This window comes from Gymnoscopelus microlampas, assembly GCF_963454915.1.
Source record: "Gymnoscopelus microlampas genome assembly, chromosome: 9".
Lineage (NCBI taxonomy): Eukaryota > Metazoa > Chordata > Actinopteri > Myctophiformes > Myctophidae > Gymnoscopelus > Gymnoscopelus microlampas.
In genome coordinates this window covers 34935091-34952614 of record NC_139946.1, presented here as the reverse complement: position 1 = coordinate 34952614, position 17524 = coordinate 34935091, and the positions used below count along the sequence as shown (strand labels likewise).

Sequence of the window (17524 nt, the reverse complement as noted above, 5' to 3'; positions counted from 1 at the left end):
ATCCTTAAAATAATAATAATTATCATAAAATATGTTTTCCCAATTTAAAAACGTATAACTCAAAGGGTCTTCTTCTTCAGCATGCCCCCATAGGTGGACACTCCTACTGCGTCAATGGACTTGTAGTTGAGCACCAGGACTCCGGTGGCACCGTGACCAGTGAGCAGATAGAGCAGGTGGCCTCCTACAGCTTTGAGTGGAGCCAGGAGGTCCATACTGTGACTGTGAAGGCCTACAACAGCCTGGGGAGCTCCACGAGCAACATCAAGATGACTCTGAATAGACAACCCAAACGTGAGTTATATTTATTTATGCAACTCTAGCTACTCCTCCGCCACACAATGCATTGAGTCGATTGAGTTTAAAACCTCTTTCTAGATAATGTACCAACCCTGTTGGGGCTACTGCAGTCTGGGGTGTTTGCGGCCAATGAGAGGGACAGTGGGGTGGGGCTTCCAGGAGAGGGCGTGACTGTGTTTTTCCATGCCGGTAGCCTGTGGGTTTGAGATGGACATTATAGCCGATACATCTAACCAAGGATCATGTCTATGCCTCCGGACGGACACACACACACACACACACACACACACACACACGCACGCACAAATAATTTTACCTTTTTTTTTTTTTGGGAAAAACATGTTCAGAACCCAAGATATGATGATTTGAAGATTTGCTGCTCCATCCACTCCTTGTTTAACCTATAACTTAAAAAGGCTGTATCTCGCTTCCTAAGCACTTTTTTTTTTACAATGAATTTTGGCTGTGGCACTCAGAGCCAAAATTCCAAAAATAAGCATGGCATTGAATGAGTTAACAAGTTCCCCATAGATGGTAATTGGTAGTCAGTACACCTGACGAAGGCCACAGAGGCCGAAAGGTTGTGTTTTTACCGCTCAATAAATGAATATTTTTGGGAGCATTAAGTCGGTGTGTGGACCTTCTCCTTCTCTACAGTGTTATCTATTCTGATCCAGCACCTGTCGAAATAGCCGACTTGTGGATGTGAGTGCACCTCTTGACCCAAATGGTTGACATTACATTGTCAACAACTGGAAGTTGTGTGTATTACAAATATGACTTCAATTGGCATGACGGGGGGCTGTAATTAAAGACCCCCCACCATACAATATCATGTTTTTTATGTGTGGTTAATATGTTTTTGAAGCTGTTTGAAGGTGCAGACCAGCAATCCCAGACAACTGGTGTGATGTAGTGCACACAACCCAGTAGGGGGGGGTCATCAAAGACATGCATAAACAGCTGATATGCATGCGTATGCATGTCTGTAGTCATTTGACCATAAATCAACAACAGGGGGTGATGTACATGAATGAGCATACGTTCAAGCATCATGAAACCTGTTCATTATCTTTAATACAGATGATAAAACCGTCAAAGGTCTAGACCCCTCACAAATTTCAAATTTCAACTTCTAAATAGTCAGTGTTGTCTTGAACCCCCAAATCACCACGTTGCAGCTATTTATATATATATGTATTATATATATATTTTTCATTAGTTATTAGCCGCAACCTTGTGCTACAGTGCCTAATGGAGTAAGCAGTGAAATATGCACATAATAGAGAGGTTATGCTTTCCTGGCATTTGGCACTGAGAAACGAGAATACAACTAGACATTAAGGCATGACACTAATGTGTGTCTATGGGAGTTAAAAGCCCTGCATTGGAGAGTCATCCATTAGCCTCGGTGAAGTAGTTTGTTTGTAGCGCTCTAATAGAAAAAGCAAGAGGGATAATCCTATTAACAGCACTACATGTGGGTACACTGCTGGGATGTTTCTTTACTGAGTTTGTCTAATTAATTTAGTCATATTTTCATTAACCCATTAAAGCCTGAGTCCGATTCTTAAGATGTTTTCTAAATCCTAACAGTTTTTTGACAAAAAATATAGAACAATATTTTTTCACGTTTTTTCAAAAATAGCCAAAATAAATCTAAAGTGACACAGATGCGTTCCCGGCCTTAATGGGTTAAATAGCTAATAAGAATTATAATTGAATTAGCTATTTACAAAATGTCAACAAAAAACCCTGAAGTTGTTTTTCAAAGCTGTAGATAATAAGTGCAGATCTCCTACAAAAGACATCATTACCCTTTGACATTGTAATTGTCCTTTTGTACTGTTTTTAATTTCACTGTTATGTTTCAAATGCACTGTGAGTGTGCAATGTGAGTGTCATCCATTACTGGACACTAGTAATGTTACAATAATAGGTCAATTGCATGGATCATTCTATTCACATTTTCTATACATAGCTATATACACAGTATACTGTATATAGTACATAACATAAAATATCTAATGCAACCTAATCTGTTCGATTCTCTTCCTTCCTTGTATTCTGCAGGCCATTGTGTGCGATCTTTCTGTGTGATGATTGTCAACAGTACCTGTGCATCTCTGTCCTGGAGCTTGATGGATAATAGCTCCGTGCCAGTAGCCATGGTGGTCCAGTGGTCAGCACTGAGGCTACAGGACGCTGACAGACAGAACAGCCAAAGCTGGGTCAGACTGCCCTACACTGGTCGTACTCTGTATCTAAGGGGTAAGTGAGTGTGGCTCATTATATACAGTACAGATTGACAGGTAAAAATGCAGCATGAAGATAAACACTACATACTGTAGCTTCTGAATAATATTCTCATCCTTAGATTATTTTTTACTTCTTCTCTCAAACATCATTCATGTTCAAATCATATCCATCTGTCAGTCTACTCTAAATTGTGATTCATGTCCAAGCACTAATTGAAGATGTATGAATGGGCTTTATTTATACATTTTTTAGAATGAGTTCCATTTTGTGTCAACGCCTGAGGGGTGCAATGGATTTAAGCACTTTTAGTCTGGCATCCCTATTCTACAAGCTCATCATTGCAACAGTATTCTTTCCATGAAATCACTGGAAAGAATACTGTTGCAACATCTTGTAAGTATAACTAAAGACAAATTTGACCCCTGTCAGTTTGCTTATAAGAAAGGTTGCGGTACAGAGGATGCGGTTGTCACACTGGTCCACTTCATTACAAAACACCTAGATAAGTCTAATAAGAATTATGCAAGGGTGCTGTTCTTAGACTTCTCTTCAGCTTTCAATACAATACAGTCTGATATTCTGGTGTCAAAGATGGTGCAGTTGCAACTGAATCCATACTTAATTCACTGGTATGCTTCCTTCCTTACTAACAGAGTACAGAGGGTGAAAGTGAACAAAACCCTCTCCGCAGCATTAACTACTAATGTTGGTGCTCCCCAGGGTTGCGTAAGCTCAGCTGTACTTTTCACCCTTTATACTGACAGCTGTCGTACTGAGGAATGTCTGTCTGAATGTCGCACTGACAAAACAGACCAATACATTCTAAAGTACTCTGACGATACAGTTTTGATTTCCCTTTTGGATAGTTCCAGTGATCCTGGACTGCACCAACACAGAGTAAATAAGGTGGTGGAGTGGAGCGATAACAACGCTCTTATCATTAACACAAAAAAGACAGAGGAGATTGTTTTTGGTGCCCCACTAGAGATACACAGATCCCCCATAACTATTCATAGTGAACAGATCAACCAGGTATGTTCGTATATATACCTAGGAGTAGTAATTGACCACCTTCTGTCATGGAAAGAACAGATTGAATCAGTGGGTAAGAAGACAAAGCAAAGAGTCTATTTCCTTCGCCGTTTGAGATCTTTTGGTGCTAGTAGACAGATTCTTCTTTTGTTTTTCACTTCTGTTATAATGAGTGTTCTTCAGTACTGTAGTGCCACCTGGTATGGATGTCTGTCTGTAGCCTTAAAGTCACAACTGCTGCAGCAACTGAACATTTGTTCAAAGATTGTTGGACAGCCACTTCAGAGGCTCTATACAACTACGTATAATGATAGTATGATAAGGTTGGCAAGGAATATCACTTCAAACACTAGCCATGCTTTGTATGGAGAATATAGGTTGCTGCCTTCAGGAAGGAGATACGGTGTTCCTACATACAATAAGGTCAAACTGAAGAGGTCCTTTGTCCATCAGACGACACTGAGGCTTAACCAGGATTTATAGGCCAAGGGTAGGCTGAGAGGTGGACATTGCTCTTGTCTTTGTATGTCTTTATGTATGTATTTTGTACTGTGTTTTGTTTTTCTTGTGTCATGTCAAATGTGTGAACTGTTTATTGTTGCATACATGGCTGCTGGGTCGCAAGACAAATTTCAGTGTGAACTGACAATAAAGTATTATCGTATCGTATCGTATCGTATAGCACCTCGCATTGTGACACATCATCTTGTGAGCTTGTAGATCAGCTATATTCGCTATAGGCCATAGGCATTAACAGCTTAAGCAGTCATTCCATGTGTCCCCCATGTTTCCAGTCAAATTGTACTGTACCGTATTCACACACAGACTACGTTCTCAAATGATTTAAAGAAAAATCTGTATTGTCATTACACAGGTGATTTCTTTGGTTCAGAAGAGTACGGTTTCACCTTACATCCAGTGTTTGCTGATGGAGAGGGGGAGCCAGTGTTCACTACAGGTAATCTTCAACAGTTGAACAATATTGCAGCAAAGGCCTTTTTAACTTTAATTTATTTCAAACTACTGCATAACTAACTACTGATAACTCTAGCTTTGAAAATAAATCAGCAAAAGACATTTCCTTCTGATTCCATTCCTGGATCCTGGATCATGGCTATATATTGTATATCATTTTGTTGTCTGTTGTACATTCAGAAATACAATTTATTTTGGTTCCTCGGGTTGGCATGACTTATGTTGATTGATTGATTGATGTACTTTATTTAGTAAGACATGAGAACAACAGTACATGGAAGTACAAATTCACAATACAAGGTCTACTAAACTGGAAGACTCATAAAAGCACAGAGCTTGTTTCAAATGAGTTCCCCATGCACACAAATCATGATGACATATAAGAGACAGACAGATATACACAACTACTATAGAATGTCATACAATCAGTTTACAGGTTACTGGTATGAAGAGTGAGAAATATGTACAAAAGGAGAAGGAGAGAGGGGGGGGGGGGTAGGGGGGTAGGTTAGGTTAGGACTTAGACAGGGGCCATTTTCCAATTGCAGCCTCCTGAAGGTGTATCTTTAGGGCTGTTTTGAAAGAGAGTAGGGTTTTACACTCCTTTACTCCTTTTGGTAGGGCGTTCCACATTTTTGATGAATAGCATGAGAACGAGTTACTTCCCTTTGTTGAGCCAAAAAAGGGTTGGACAAGGTTTGTGGAGCTGCCTCTGGTATTGTGATCGTGGACATCATTGACATTTTGGAAGTATTTTGACAAATACAGGGGGATCCCAATGTTGTGATATATCTTGAAGACCAGGCCCATAGCAAGTTGCTGTACTCTGTCCGCAACCCTAAGCCATCCAATCCTATCAAAATGATCAGGGGTTAGATGGATTTTGTAGTTGAGGCCAAGAAGTAGCCTTACAAGTTTGTTTTGGGATGTTTGGAGCCTTGTTTTTAAGGCCTTGGTGGTGTTGTGATACCATGAAGTACATGCATAATCGTAATGACCTTGTATGAGGGCCACTGCAAGAGTCTTCAGAGTCTTCTTACTGACTTTACGATCAATACTCCGCAAATAGCGTGTTTTTTTGTGGACCGTTTTGATCGTTTTTTCAGCATTTTTGTCACCAGAGAGGTCAGCCTCCAAGATAGAGCCCAGGTAGGTAATTTCGTTTTTTCTTTTGATGATATCATCACCCGCTTTGATCGTGAAGCTCTCTGCCTTTCTGAGGTTAGGAGTGGACCCAAAGAGGATGCATTCCGTTTTGCCCAGGTGTAATGAGAGCTTGTTGTCGGAGAGCCAGATGCAGATCTTGTTGAGTTCAGAGCTGAGAGTTTTCTCAACCTGCAGCCTGTCCCTGTCCGAGACTAGCAGGGCCGAGTCATCTGCGAACAGGAACAGGTTGCAGTCGCAGGCTGACGACATGTCATTCACATATATCAGGAACAGTAAGGGTCCTAGTATACTTCCTTGGGGAACACCACAAGTCACTGGGAGGGGGGGGGACTGGGTGCCGTTTACTTCCACCACTTGCTCCCTCCCTTCCAGGTAGGATCTCATCCAGTTCACTGACGTGTCATCAAAACCTATTGCTCTGAGCTTATTGATCATAATCGGGTGATTAACGGTGTCAAAAGCCTTCTGGAGGTCCAGCATGACCATGCCGCAATATTTGCCCTTTTCAATCTCTTGTTTGATAGAGTCGTTCAAATAGAGAAGGCATGTGTCAGTGGAGTGGTTTGTTCTGAAGCCAGATTGGAATTTGTAGATTAGATTTTTCTCGGCAAGATACTTGTCGACCTGTTCATAGACTATTTTTTCCATGACTTTCGAGATGGAGCTTAGAATAGAAATAGGGCGGTAGTTGCCAGGGTCTAATTGGTTTCCTTTTTTGAACAGAGGGGTCACCCTTGCTTTTTTGAAGTCGTTGGGGACCTGTCCCTGTGTGGTGGAGAGGTTGAATATGTGGGTAATGATTGGAGCAATGGAGGCGGCTGAGTCTTTTAGAAATTTGGGGGGGATATTGTCGAGGCCTGTGGCTCTGTGTTGATGAAGAGCACTCAATTTTTTAAACACCTCTTCTGTTTTCACAGGGGAGAGTTTAAAGTAGGGATGTCCGATATTATCGGCCTCCCGATATTATCGGCCGATATTAGCATAAAAATCGATATCGGGAAAATATCGGTATCGGTTTTTGAAAAAAAAAAAAAATTTTTTTTTTTTTTTTTTTTTTTTTTGCTTTATAAATAAGTTACAGGAGTTTTTACTGTATATGGTGTGTGTGATATGAAATTTAAGCTTACCCTAATCACAGTAATCCCCGCATATATCGGTATCGGTTGATATCGGTATCGGTAATTAAGAGTTGGACAATATCGGTATATCGGTTATCGGTAAAAAAGCCAATATCGGACAACCCTAGTTTAAAGTCATCTTTGCAAACACCCTGTTTTTCGTAAAATGAGACAACATACTCCTCACCACATCTCCCAGAGTGTGGAGGAAGTTTTTCAACCAAATCTGAGGCTACGGTCGTGAAGAATATGTTGAGGATTTTACTCACTTCGTGTTTGGATGAAATGAGAGTGTCATTCACCTTGAGGCTTAAGTTTGAAAGCCTGGTTTTCAATTTTTTGCTGCAGCCTAGGAGGTTCTTGAGTAGCCTCCAAAGCTCTCGTGGTTTTTTTTGATTTTCCTCAATCTTGTCATCGAGGTTGCTTTTTTCTGCTAACAGGAGCATGCTATTTACCTTGTTTCTTAGCTTGTTTTTTTCCTTTTCAAGTTTAGCTACGTGGGATTCGAGACCTTTGTTAAAACATTTGGCTAGTTTGATCCTACTTTTATGAAGCTCAGAACACTTTTTGTCTCTGACTTTCATGGCAGTAAGGATGTCCGAATTCATCCATGGTACCGAGCGGGTTTTGACCCTGATGGTTTTCATGGGAGCCACACTGTCCAAAATTTGAATGAATTTGGTTTTGAAACAAAGCCAGGATTCGTCTACCTGTGTGCTGTTTAGAACGTCGGACCAATCCTGTTCCTCCAGTCTGTGATCTAAGTCCTCACTCTTATAATTTTTGAGGTCTCTGATTGTGATTGTTTTGTGGTAACCGGTCTTAGGTTTACGTTTCTTTCTGGTGCAGAAGATCATGTTGTGATCAGATATGCCACAGGTGGAAACACCACTATTTAGGATTTTTTCCTTGTCCGTTGTTAGAATGAGATCTATGGTAGTTTGAGAGGAAACACACAGCCTTGTGGGCTGAGTGATCAGCTGGTGGAGTGAATGCCGATCACAACACGCCTTGAATGACTTATACACTGACGCTTCCTTGCGGAGTATGTCAGTGTTAAAATCACCAAGAAGAATCGTCTCCGCATGGTCCACTTTAGCTAAGCATATTAACATCAGAGAGTGGGCTTTCTGTTGTCTTAACCACTTAACCCTAGCATCCCTATTCTGGGCATGTGTAGCAGACCTTCATAGCAGATCTACAAGCTAACAGCGGGTCGTGATACGTTGTGAGCTTGTAGATCGGCTTATTTCAGCAAAGAGATTTGTTGTAGTGGGGAAAAAATCAGGGGGCCACGGATAGACCCCTGGGGGACCCCGGTCAATGAAGTATATTGATATTGATTAAATGAACAGAATGTGCATGTGTTGGACTGTAGGCCTAGTATTCCTTCAGTAAACCAGTCTCTTTTCCCTCTTGTAGCCAGCAGAGGAAACCCTGCCGCCTACATGCTGCTGATGATAATCACCTTCCTCTCTGTTGTTTTGTTTGTCACTCTGGTCCTCTCCCAAAACCGGTAAGAGCACATCTCACCTCACCATCAAATATTGCACTGATTCAGATTATACAGTGGGTTTTGAATGGATTTAATTGACGCAAACATTGCACAGCCCGAAAAAAAGTGACTGTAACAGCACACAACAGCACACCACTAAAGTCATACATGAACGTGAAAACTAGATTGATTGCGGTGGGCTCTGCCCTCTAAAATTGTGCCTGGTTCCTATGATACCAATGTTTACTAAGACTGCTCTTTACTCTGATGCCATCAAGAGGTGATAAATGATGTTAATCTCTGTGGGTGGGTTATCACAATCTAATTTAGGGGATTAGACAACCTGATTATGCAACATTTGAAGTGTGGCATTTAACAGTTAACAAGGGTGTAATGACTCTTGACCTTTGCTGATAGATAACAGTGAGATAGGAGGAGAGAAATGAGAGCAGGGCAGGAATAGAGGCACGGACATAAGCTCCTGTTCCACAGCCTGTCCAAGGCAGGAATATTGTGCCTTTATTCCGTCCCGCTGTTCTGTATAAAAGGTATGGAGAATCCCTGCTTCTCTTCAATTTCTCCTCCAATGTATTTCTGATTGCACAAACACACCGCTTGCGTGAATCTGCAATCTGCTTGTAACGTTAACATGTTTTATACTGTATTATGCACAGGAGTGATGTGCAGGTCTGTGTTTGTTACCCACACCCACCCAAGCCAATTAAAATAATTTCAACCGCAATGCATCTCTTTTCACCACATTTTTAATGGAAAAATACAAAGATTTGATTTTTTGAGAAAATGGCCGAGACATGATATGAGTCAGTCCTGACTCCTGACATTGCAGTGGCAACAACAGATTTAAATCAATGACCCTATGTGAATAAAGCCTGAATAAACAATAGATACATCTGTATTTTATTTAATAAATGCACAGGAATGACCTCACAACAGCTGAGTGGGTTGTAAAACTTTAGCAAGATCTCCTTATTTGGAAAAATATGTTGCTCAGTGAAGGAAAATGCTTCAGTAGTTCATTTTGTGTCAGTATTTTGTGAAATAAATGCATAGGCGGTGTCAACTTAAACTTAACTTGCTGTTATGTTATACATCACACCTCTGATTCCAGAACACAGCATGCCATGTTCTGTGTAAAAAGGCAAAGCCAACATAATGATAATGAATAATCATACAGCAGTGTTGCAGGATTTCTGTATAAAAGGGGCAAAAGAGGGATACTGAGAAATCTGCTATATTGTTCCCAGGATGAAGAAGTTTGTATGGAAGGACGTACCCAACCCCAACAACTGCTCGTGGGCCAAAGGCCTGGACTTCAAAAAGGTGAGACACACAAACGCAATAATAGAGAAGATCAGGATGGGTCACATGGCTTTTGCTGGTGGTGTCCCCAAATATCTTAATGAATTAGGAATTGTATGCGTTGGATAACAATTTGGAAAGAAAATGCAATTTTACTGTGTAAATGCATTTGCAAATTCATATTAGCCTTTGAGCAATGTTCATGTATTTTATTTTAAATGTAGTCATCAATGGAAGTTTGACATTTTGTGTATTACCAAAAAAACAAACCTTAACGTAAAAGTTACAGCCTCAGCTCTTCTCAAGGTCAACCTGTCAATCATCATTTCACCTATACCCACTCAGTACTGAAGTCAGATTTCTTGTGGTAGATGTCCTTTTCAGTGCATCACAATACATGTAGGTACATTGATTATTCCTTTCCTTCTCCCTTTGCCATGTATCCCTTCAGGGTGACACCATTGACCACTTGTTCCCCCTCCCCGAGGGTGTGTCAGCCTGGCCACTGCTGCTGTCGCCCTCTGAGCACATTTCAGAAGCTGTCATCGTGGGAAAGACTGATCTCCTTGTTCCAGCCATGGCCCAAGTGGTAGCTCTCTCTCTAGCGCCCAGGTTGATTTCAGGGCTCGATCAGCCCAACGAAAACGACAGGGATGGTGTCCAGATTGAAGTTTCCCTCTTAGACCCTACCGTCGACCCCGTGGCCAGATTCCAGCCAACCGGCACCCAACCAGACCACCTTACTCGCACCACAGACAGCTCCGCCCAGTCCTCGGTCACCTATGCCACTGTGCTCATGTGCAATCCGGAGCGAGACCAGCAGGCCACTCACCACGGCTACAAGGACGGCAGCGGCAGCAGCTCCAGCGACGAGGGCAACTTCTCCGCCAACAACTCAGACATTTCTGGATCTTTCCACGGAGGCCTGTGGGAGTTGGAGAGTTCCCGGGGCGGGGAGGCGGACGACCCGCGGCGCTCCTGCTCGTATAACTCTGTGGCCTCTTTTTCCGAAGGGTCGGAGCAAGAGGAGGACGAGGGGATGAGGGAGGAGAAGGACTTGTATTACCTAGGAATGGACTATCCTAGAGAGGAGGAGGAGGAGGGCGAGGAGAGCGAGAGAGAAAACTCGGAGGAGGAAGCCAAGATCGTGCTCCTTAGAAACAAAGCTTTAAGCATAGAGGACTGCCCTGTGGAGTCAGACTACACCACACTGGGGTCCGGGTCGGTGGATGGCTTTACACCATTGTACCGGCCTCAGTTCAGAGCTGCTCCAGGCAAATTATAGCTCTTTCACAAGAAAACAGAAGTTGTGCCATCCCAACGTGTTGCCGGGCAGGTTTTCATGCTGTTTCATGAGGCACAATGAAGCATCATGCAGCAGCATGTATAATACCTCAGCCGACAATTCTAGCTATTCACTGATTGCTGCTATTGTGTCTTGAATGTAAGACAAGAGGAATGGAAGAGAGGAGGGTGTGGATCTGTATAGAGCCTGTATAGGCTTATCAATTGGATTTCTTTACTGAGCTTTAAACGCACAATTTCTACTCAGTGCTTTAGTAGCAGTTAATGAACAAAGCTCATGTCAGTCCGTCTGTACGTACGTCTGTCCTCATGCATTTTTCTCCTCTGTGGGTTGATCAATCGATCTGAAATGGCACATAGCCATTGCTCATTTACATATGCAGGTAGTGAGGAGGTAAATGTTCAACTTTTGCCACATTTAAGCTGTTCATTAGCATTTTCACCTCAAACGCGGTTGCGGTCCCATAGTCTAGATGATGGCAATGCCGTGGTTCTATGGGATCTGGCGTTGTTGTTGTGCGGTCCCATAGCCCGGATGGACGGCAATGCGGTGGACATAATGTATAGATGAGGATGTGGATACCATACATTGCCGAGGGAGGTGGGTATGTTGTGACTTTAAATGGCCTAAATGGCCTAATTCAAAATCCAATTGGGCCTATGCTAAATGTGGATTAATTCTGTACAGCTGTGTTTACCGTCGACTACACTACTGCTCCACTCCAGCTTAGAGCTGAGAATGGATTGATGCTGGACACTTCTCGGACCATTAGACTGAATGTGAAGGAGAGATGGAAAGTGAAAGAAAATCTACGATACATGGGTTTGTCTTTCTCATTGTGGCTCAGAGCACACTAGACTTTGAAGTTTTCATTCATTTCAGTCCCATTGCCGTGGCTGACTGATTGGGATTGTGGATCATTTCACAAAGCCAAAAGAAGAGATCAATGGGAGCTGCTTTTTGAACGCTAATTTACCTTCACTGTTGTGGAGGAGGACTGCTTAAAGATCAGCATCTACAAGCCAACCTGCCAACCAAAAAACAAAAAAAATACAGATGTCTATTTTTTCCTTTGTGCTATACTGTAATTGAAACGTTGTTACATATCGTGAGAAATGTGCCGTCTATTTTTCAGTGTTTGCTATTTTCAATGGAAAACTCTAGAATGGTATTTCACAAGACTGAAGAATGTACATTTTAAACCAGTGGAAGAAGAGATGGACATGAAAGTTTTGGGGAAAAAATGGAAGAAGGGTTGATATATACAGTATATTGTTATTGTATGAGATCTCGTCTATTTTTCATGGTCAAAATAAAATATTTATTGTGAATGGTTCTGGTTTCTTGACAATGGAGCACATGCGTTAGCCTAATGGCATATACCGGTATGTGAATTTACTCTAGTACAGTATTATGTAATACTATGAGATGAATGCACTAGGTCAGTGGATCGCAAACCTTTTATTTTCAAGGACCCCATAACTCTTTTACAGAGTTACAGACCTGTAAGGGTCCATTTAGAACCCCTCAAGGAACCCTTGGACCCCAGGCCATTTTGGAAATGGGGCAAACAAATAAATCTGGTTCCTTGACCCTCGAACGGAAATTGTTCTATAGACCCTTATCTACAGATTAGAAGTGAAAACGAAACTTTCACATCAATTTGAGTACAAATTGGACACTGAGTGTCCAGGCACCCCACCACTTAGGTGCATACAGATAGCCTAGGTAGCGTAATATGCAGTGTCATCATGTTTTGATGTTCTGCCCCAAATTGCAAATTGTCCAGTTGTCAACATATTTATAGCCATTGTTAGTCTTTGCAAAGGAGAGGTACATTTTGATTTCCCCTTTTATCGTACACATAATCCTCACAGACAACAATCACCATCCTTAAATTACAGCAAAAACAGATGCTGCTGCTGACTCGCTCAGAGCTCATGGTAAGTTAAAGAAATGCAGGTCATCACAGTCTGCATATGACTGCCAATATGATGTTAGAGTGTATTTAGTCGTATTCATTGTCACATGAAGTCAGCAGGCTAACCATAACGGTAGCCGCCCTAATATACACTGGTTCTCAACCTTTTCAGGCCGTGACCCCCCCCCCCAAAAAAAAAAAAAAACCTGATAAGCACTTGAATGTGTTGAGGCATTACATTTTGTTTCCACTTATAAATATTGTGAAAATAGCCGATCTATAAGCTCACAACCCCTCGTTGTAGATCGGCTATTTTCACAATTTTTGCCTCTTATATATTTGACAATTTGGCCATGTTTGACCAGTTTTCATACAGTAGTATAGTTTGTTGATTACAGTAACCCCACCCCCCCCCCCCCCCCCATCATGTGGGGACCCCCTGGTTATGTCCATCACATAATTTATGATGCTGTATACTATAGTCAGGAGAAAAAAAGGGTATCTGCTTTGTTTCAGCAGTCACTGCTGGAAACATTGTTTGAATTTGTTCAAAGGTGTATTAACATGCATGTAAACAAATATACACAAACAAGCCCTAAACATGAGCGGGACTTGTCTGCCATCTAGAGGCTGCTAAGAGCTGGTACATGTAAAACACCAGTGGTGGAAAAAGTACTCAAATGTTTTACTTAAGTAAAAGTGTCAATACTGCAATGTAGACGTACCCTGTTACAAGTAAAAGTCCGGAATTGTGAATTTACTAGAGTAGCCTTCGATAAAGACTATCATATATGTATTTTATCGAGTCTGACTGTTACTTTCGTATCTATGAGTCTTGGGCGTTACCCCCCCCCCCCCCCCAATTGTCACTGGACATCTGCGCGGAAAGCCCGTACTTCTCCGTACATGTACCAAAAGAATCTTATAAAGTGCTGACCATGTAGCCCCGGATGTTAACTCGACACCAGGAACCCGTGTTCACTGTATTAGCCTGTCTTTTTCAATAGATGTTTGTTTTAATCCCGTCTGTGTCGGATTCTGTCGGAAGTTCCCTCAATGAGCATCCTATATTATAACTCTATGGGCGCATCCGGTGAAAGCCGGTATTACACTCAATGTAAACAGGAAGGAAACGAGGGGGTAGAAATGGCGTAGCTCGGGCAAAGACAGGGTTAAAACCATAGGTTAAACACATATCTATTGAAAAATACGGACTACAGTGCACAAAGATTTCGAATGCCGAGTTAACATCCGGGGCTTAAGCACCTTATATTTTCTATGTGTACATAATTCGCAGAAATACGAACTTTAAGGCGGATGTCCAGTTACAATTGGGTGGTAAAGCCCAAGACGATCATAGACAGGATACCCAAATGTAAAAATCTGTTATATGTTATATTATGTTATCCAAGGCTATATGTTTGGGTTAAAGGACGACTTCACCGATTTTCAACCTATCTTCTTCATATAATTGGTCCTCACTAATACTGATAAAATGGTACAATTCTTTTCTACTCGGTCTGTGTCTCAGAGGAGGGCTGTGGACAGTTCAGAGTCCCGTCTACCAGTGACATCATCAATGGGGAATCCAAGCTAATAGAAACGGCAGGCTTTCTATTCCTGGAAAGTTGCAATGCAATAAAAGAAGCCATTGTTCTCATGTTAATAAAAATGTAAATAAAAATCACACCCAGTGTGAAGAGAGTGGTGCCTTTGAAAGTGTAACTGGTTGGATCCTTGTGTTGCAATCAGCAACAATATTTTGTCACGTGACACGTGACAACATATTGTCACGTGTCACGTGAAGCTTGACCAATCAGCCGTGCTGATTGGTCGGACATACGGACACACGGACAAAGTCAAATGTAGGTAGATAGATAGATAGATAGATAGATAGATTTTTAGCAGCGCTGGCGCCGCTCTATACATAGTATAGAGCGGTCCTGCTCTATACCTGGCTTTTCCGTCAACGTTCTGATTGGTCAGGTCTGTCAACGTTCTGATTGGTCAGGCCCGCCGAGGTTCTGATTGGTCAGGTCCGTCAACGTTCTGATTGGTCAGACCCGTCAACGCTCTGATTGGTCAGACCAGTCAACGCTCTGATTGGTCAGACCCGTCAATGCCCTGATTGGTCAGACCCGTCAACGCTCTGATTGGTCAGACCCGTCAACGTTCTGACTGGTCAGACCCGTCAACGCTCTGACTGGTCAGACCCGTCAACGCTCTGATTGGTCAGACCCGTCAACAAAGTGATTGGTCAAGCTTCACGTGACACATGGCTATAAACACATTATAAACACATATCGATGACAAAATGTATCAAAGGCGCCGCTACCTTCACACAGGGTGTGATTTTTTATTATAGTGTCCTGCACCACATGATGCCCAGCCCGCACGGGCTTATAAGACACTCACACAATGTACATAAACCAAGATACACCACAAACAGAATACATAAACATTTTGATTGTCCAAGTTGTGGGTTACGGGTACATCGTCCTCCACCTCAATTGCCATGCTTTCTCTATGATTTTACAAAAACAAAAACTTCCTTATTGAACAGCCAACTTAACATAAAACATTCAGACATCCAAAACAAATCTGGATTCTTATCCTGCATTTTTTCAAATAAAGAATTTCGTACATCATTGTACAGTGGACAGTGAAAAACAAAATGAACCTCATCCTCCACAACTCCGAGGTCACAAAGAACACACAATCGCTGCTCCTCAGGAATGCCAGTATATCTACCCACCTCAACTGCCTCAACCCACCTCAGGTAATGCACCAGATCTTAACTGGGCACAGAGAGACCTCTGTCCTCTCTTAAGATTGAATGCAACATAAGGTTCAGTTATATAATTATCTTTATATTGAACATAATTTCTTAACTTTGCTTTTTTCCAAGTGTCCAACCTCTATTGCTCCTGATGTAACACTGACAATTTATGTTTGACCTTATTTATGTTACAATGAAGGATGTTCATAAAAAATGCATTTAAATCAGAAAGTGAAAATATTGAAGAGACCTCTCTTATCCATGGATGATTACATCTTCTATTCCAATTAAATATACTTTTCGTAAGCCTCTCTTCTGGCAGTTGGGTAAGGCGGTTCCACAGTCTAATCATTTCACATCTCTGCCTTGTGAGGCAGCTTTCCCAACCTGTGTCACCTTCAATGGCCAACTTAGTGGTATACTTGTGCACCCCGAGAAAACACCTTAAAGCTCTACTCTGGATATTTTTACATTCGGTGGCCTCCTCAAAGCCCCATACACCTGCTGCATAAAATAAAATGGAAGAAACCATAGAGTCAAAAAGCTTGGTAAATGTAGCAAAACCTAAATCAGGGCACAGTTTCACTTTACTTAATATGGCACCTAATGCTCTACCTGCTGAGTCAGCCAATACTTTCCTCCCCTCAGAAAAGCTCATAAATTCATGAAAAACAAAACCTAAGTATTTATATGAGGGGACATAACTCAAAGACATTGACCCAAAAGTAGAGCAATGTCATCAGCATATAAAAGAATACTCAAATTAATATTTTCAATTGATAGACCCAAATTGGCCTGCTTGATTTCCTGAGCTAAATCATTTACATAAAGAGCAAACAGAGTGGGTGAGAGCACATCTCCTTGCTTCACACCAAATGGCGTCGGAAACCAGCCGGTTCTGAGGTCGTTTAACTGCAGGCAAGCGACAGGGGCTTTGTATAAAGCTTTGATGGCATCATACAATGTACCGTTAATACCTGAGCAGAGTAACTTGTATTCCAACAAGTCTCTATTGATCCAATCAAAGGCTTTTTTTAAATCAACAAAACAAACACATGTGCTTTTACCCTCCTCTCAGGGCTGAGGACAGGATTCTTGGGTGGGGGGACAGTTTTTTTTTTAAGTGCCCCCCCCATGCCCAATGCACGCCCCACATATGCCCCCCCCCACATATGCCCCATGCACGCGCGCGAAGCACGTGCATCGGGTTTTTCGCGGTTTTTGAATTCATTTATTATTATTTTTGACCTCAAAACATTAAGTCGGGTGTCTTTGCGCGATTTCGCGTTGGCCACTTAGCCACCTCAAGCCAATATATACTCAGTTCTGTTCATAACCAGTGTCGGAAAAGGTATTCTCGTGTTTTACTTAAGTAAAAGTATAAATACTGCAATGTAGAAATACGCCCTTACAAGTAAAAGTCAATTCAAAATGTATTTCAGTAAAGGTACAAAAGTATTGGTATAAAAATGTACTTTGAGTAACAAAAGTAAAAGTACTCCAGTCCTTGTGAGTACTTTTACTCGAAATGTAGCCTTTATAGGGTGAGAGATCTACAGCTCACAGAGATCTACAAGCTCACAGAGCTTGTAGATCTGCTATTTTCAAAAGGTTTTTATACATTTGAAAACTTGAAATGGGACATTCTGCATAATGAGTACTTTTACTTTTGATACGAGTGCATTTTATACTTTTGCGCTTTTACTTAGGCACGGCGGCCATTTATGCACATTAAACATTCTGTACTCACTCACAATAGATGTCCCTCCAACGTCCAAACATCTCCTAAATGTATAATTTCTAGTTGAAAACATGCTATTTTCTGTCTCATCATAAATCCTGTTTACGTTTC

General features: G+C 41.7%; 1 protein-coding gene across 2 annotated transcripts in view; it reads left to right on the top strand.

Moving 5' to 3' along the window:
- lepr (leptin receptor) overlaps positions 1-12303 on the top strand; it is a 39181-nt gene extending 26878 nt beyond the window's left edge. For both annotated transcript variants that reach the window (XM_084067076.1, XM_084067075.1), the window contains 6 exons: positions 81-294; positions 2374-2571; positions 4466-4549; positions 8274-8367; positions 9612-9687; positions 10118-12303. In XM_084067076.1, coding sequence (XP_083923202.1) covers positions 81-294; positions 2374-2571; positions 4466-4549; positions 8274-8367; positions 9612-9687; positions 10118-10951 — 1500 coding nt within the window. In that variant the 3' untranslated portion in view covers positions 10952-12303. The remainder of the gene's footprint in view (positions 1-80; positions 295-2373; positions 2572-4465; positions 4550-8273; positions 8368-9611; positions 9688-10117) is intronic.
- The last annotated feature ends 5221 nt before the right edge of the window (positions 12304-17524 follow it).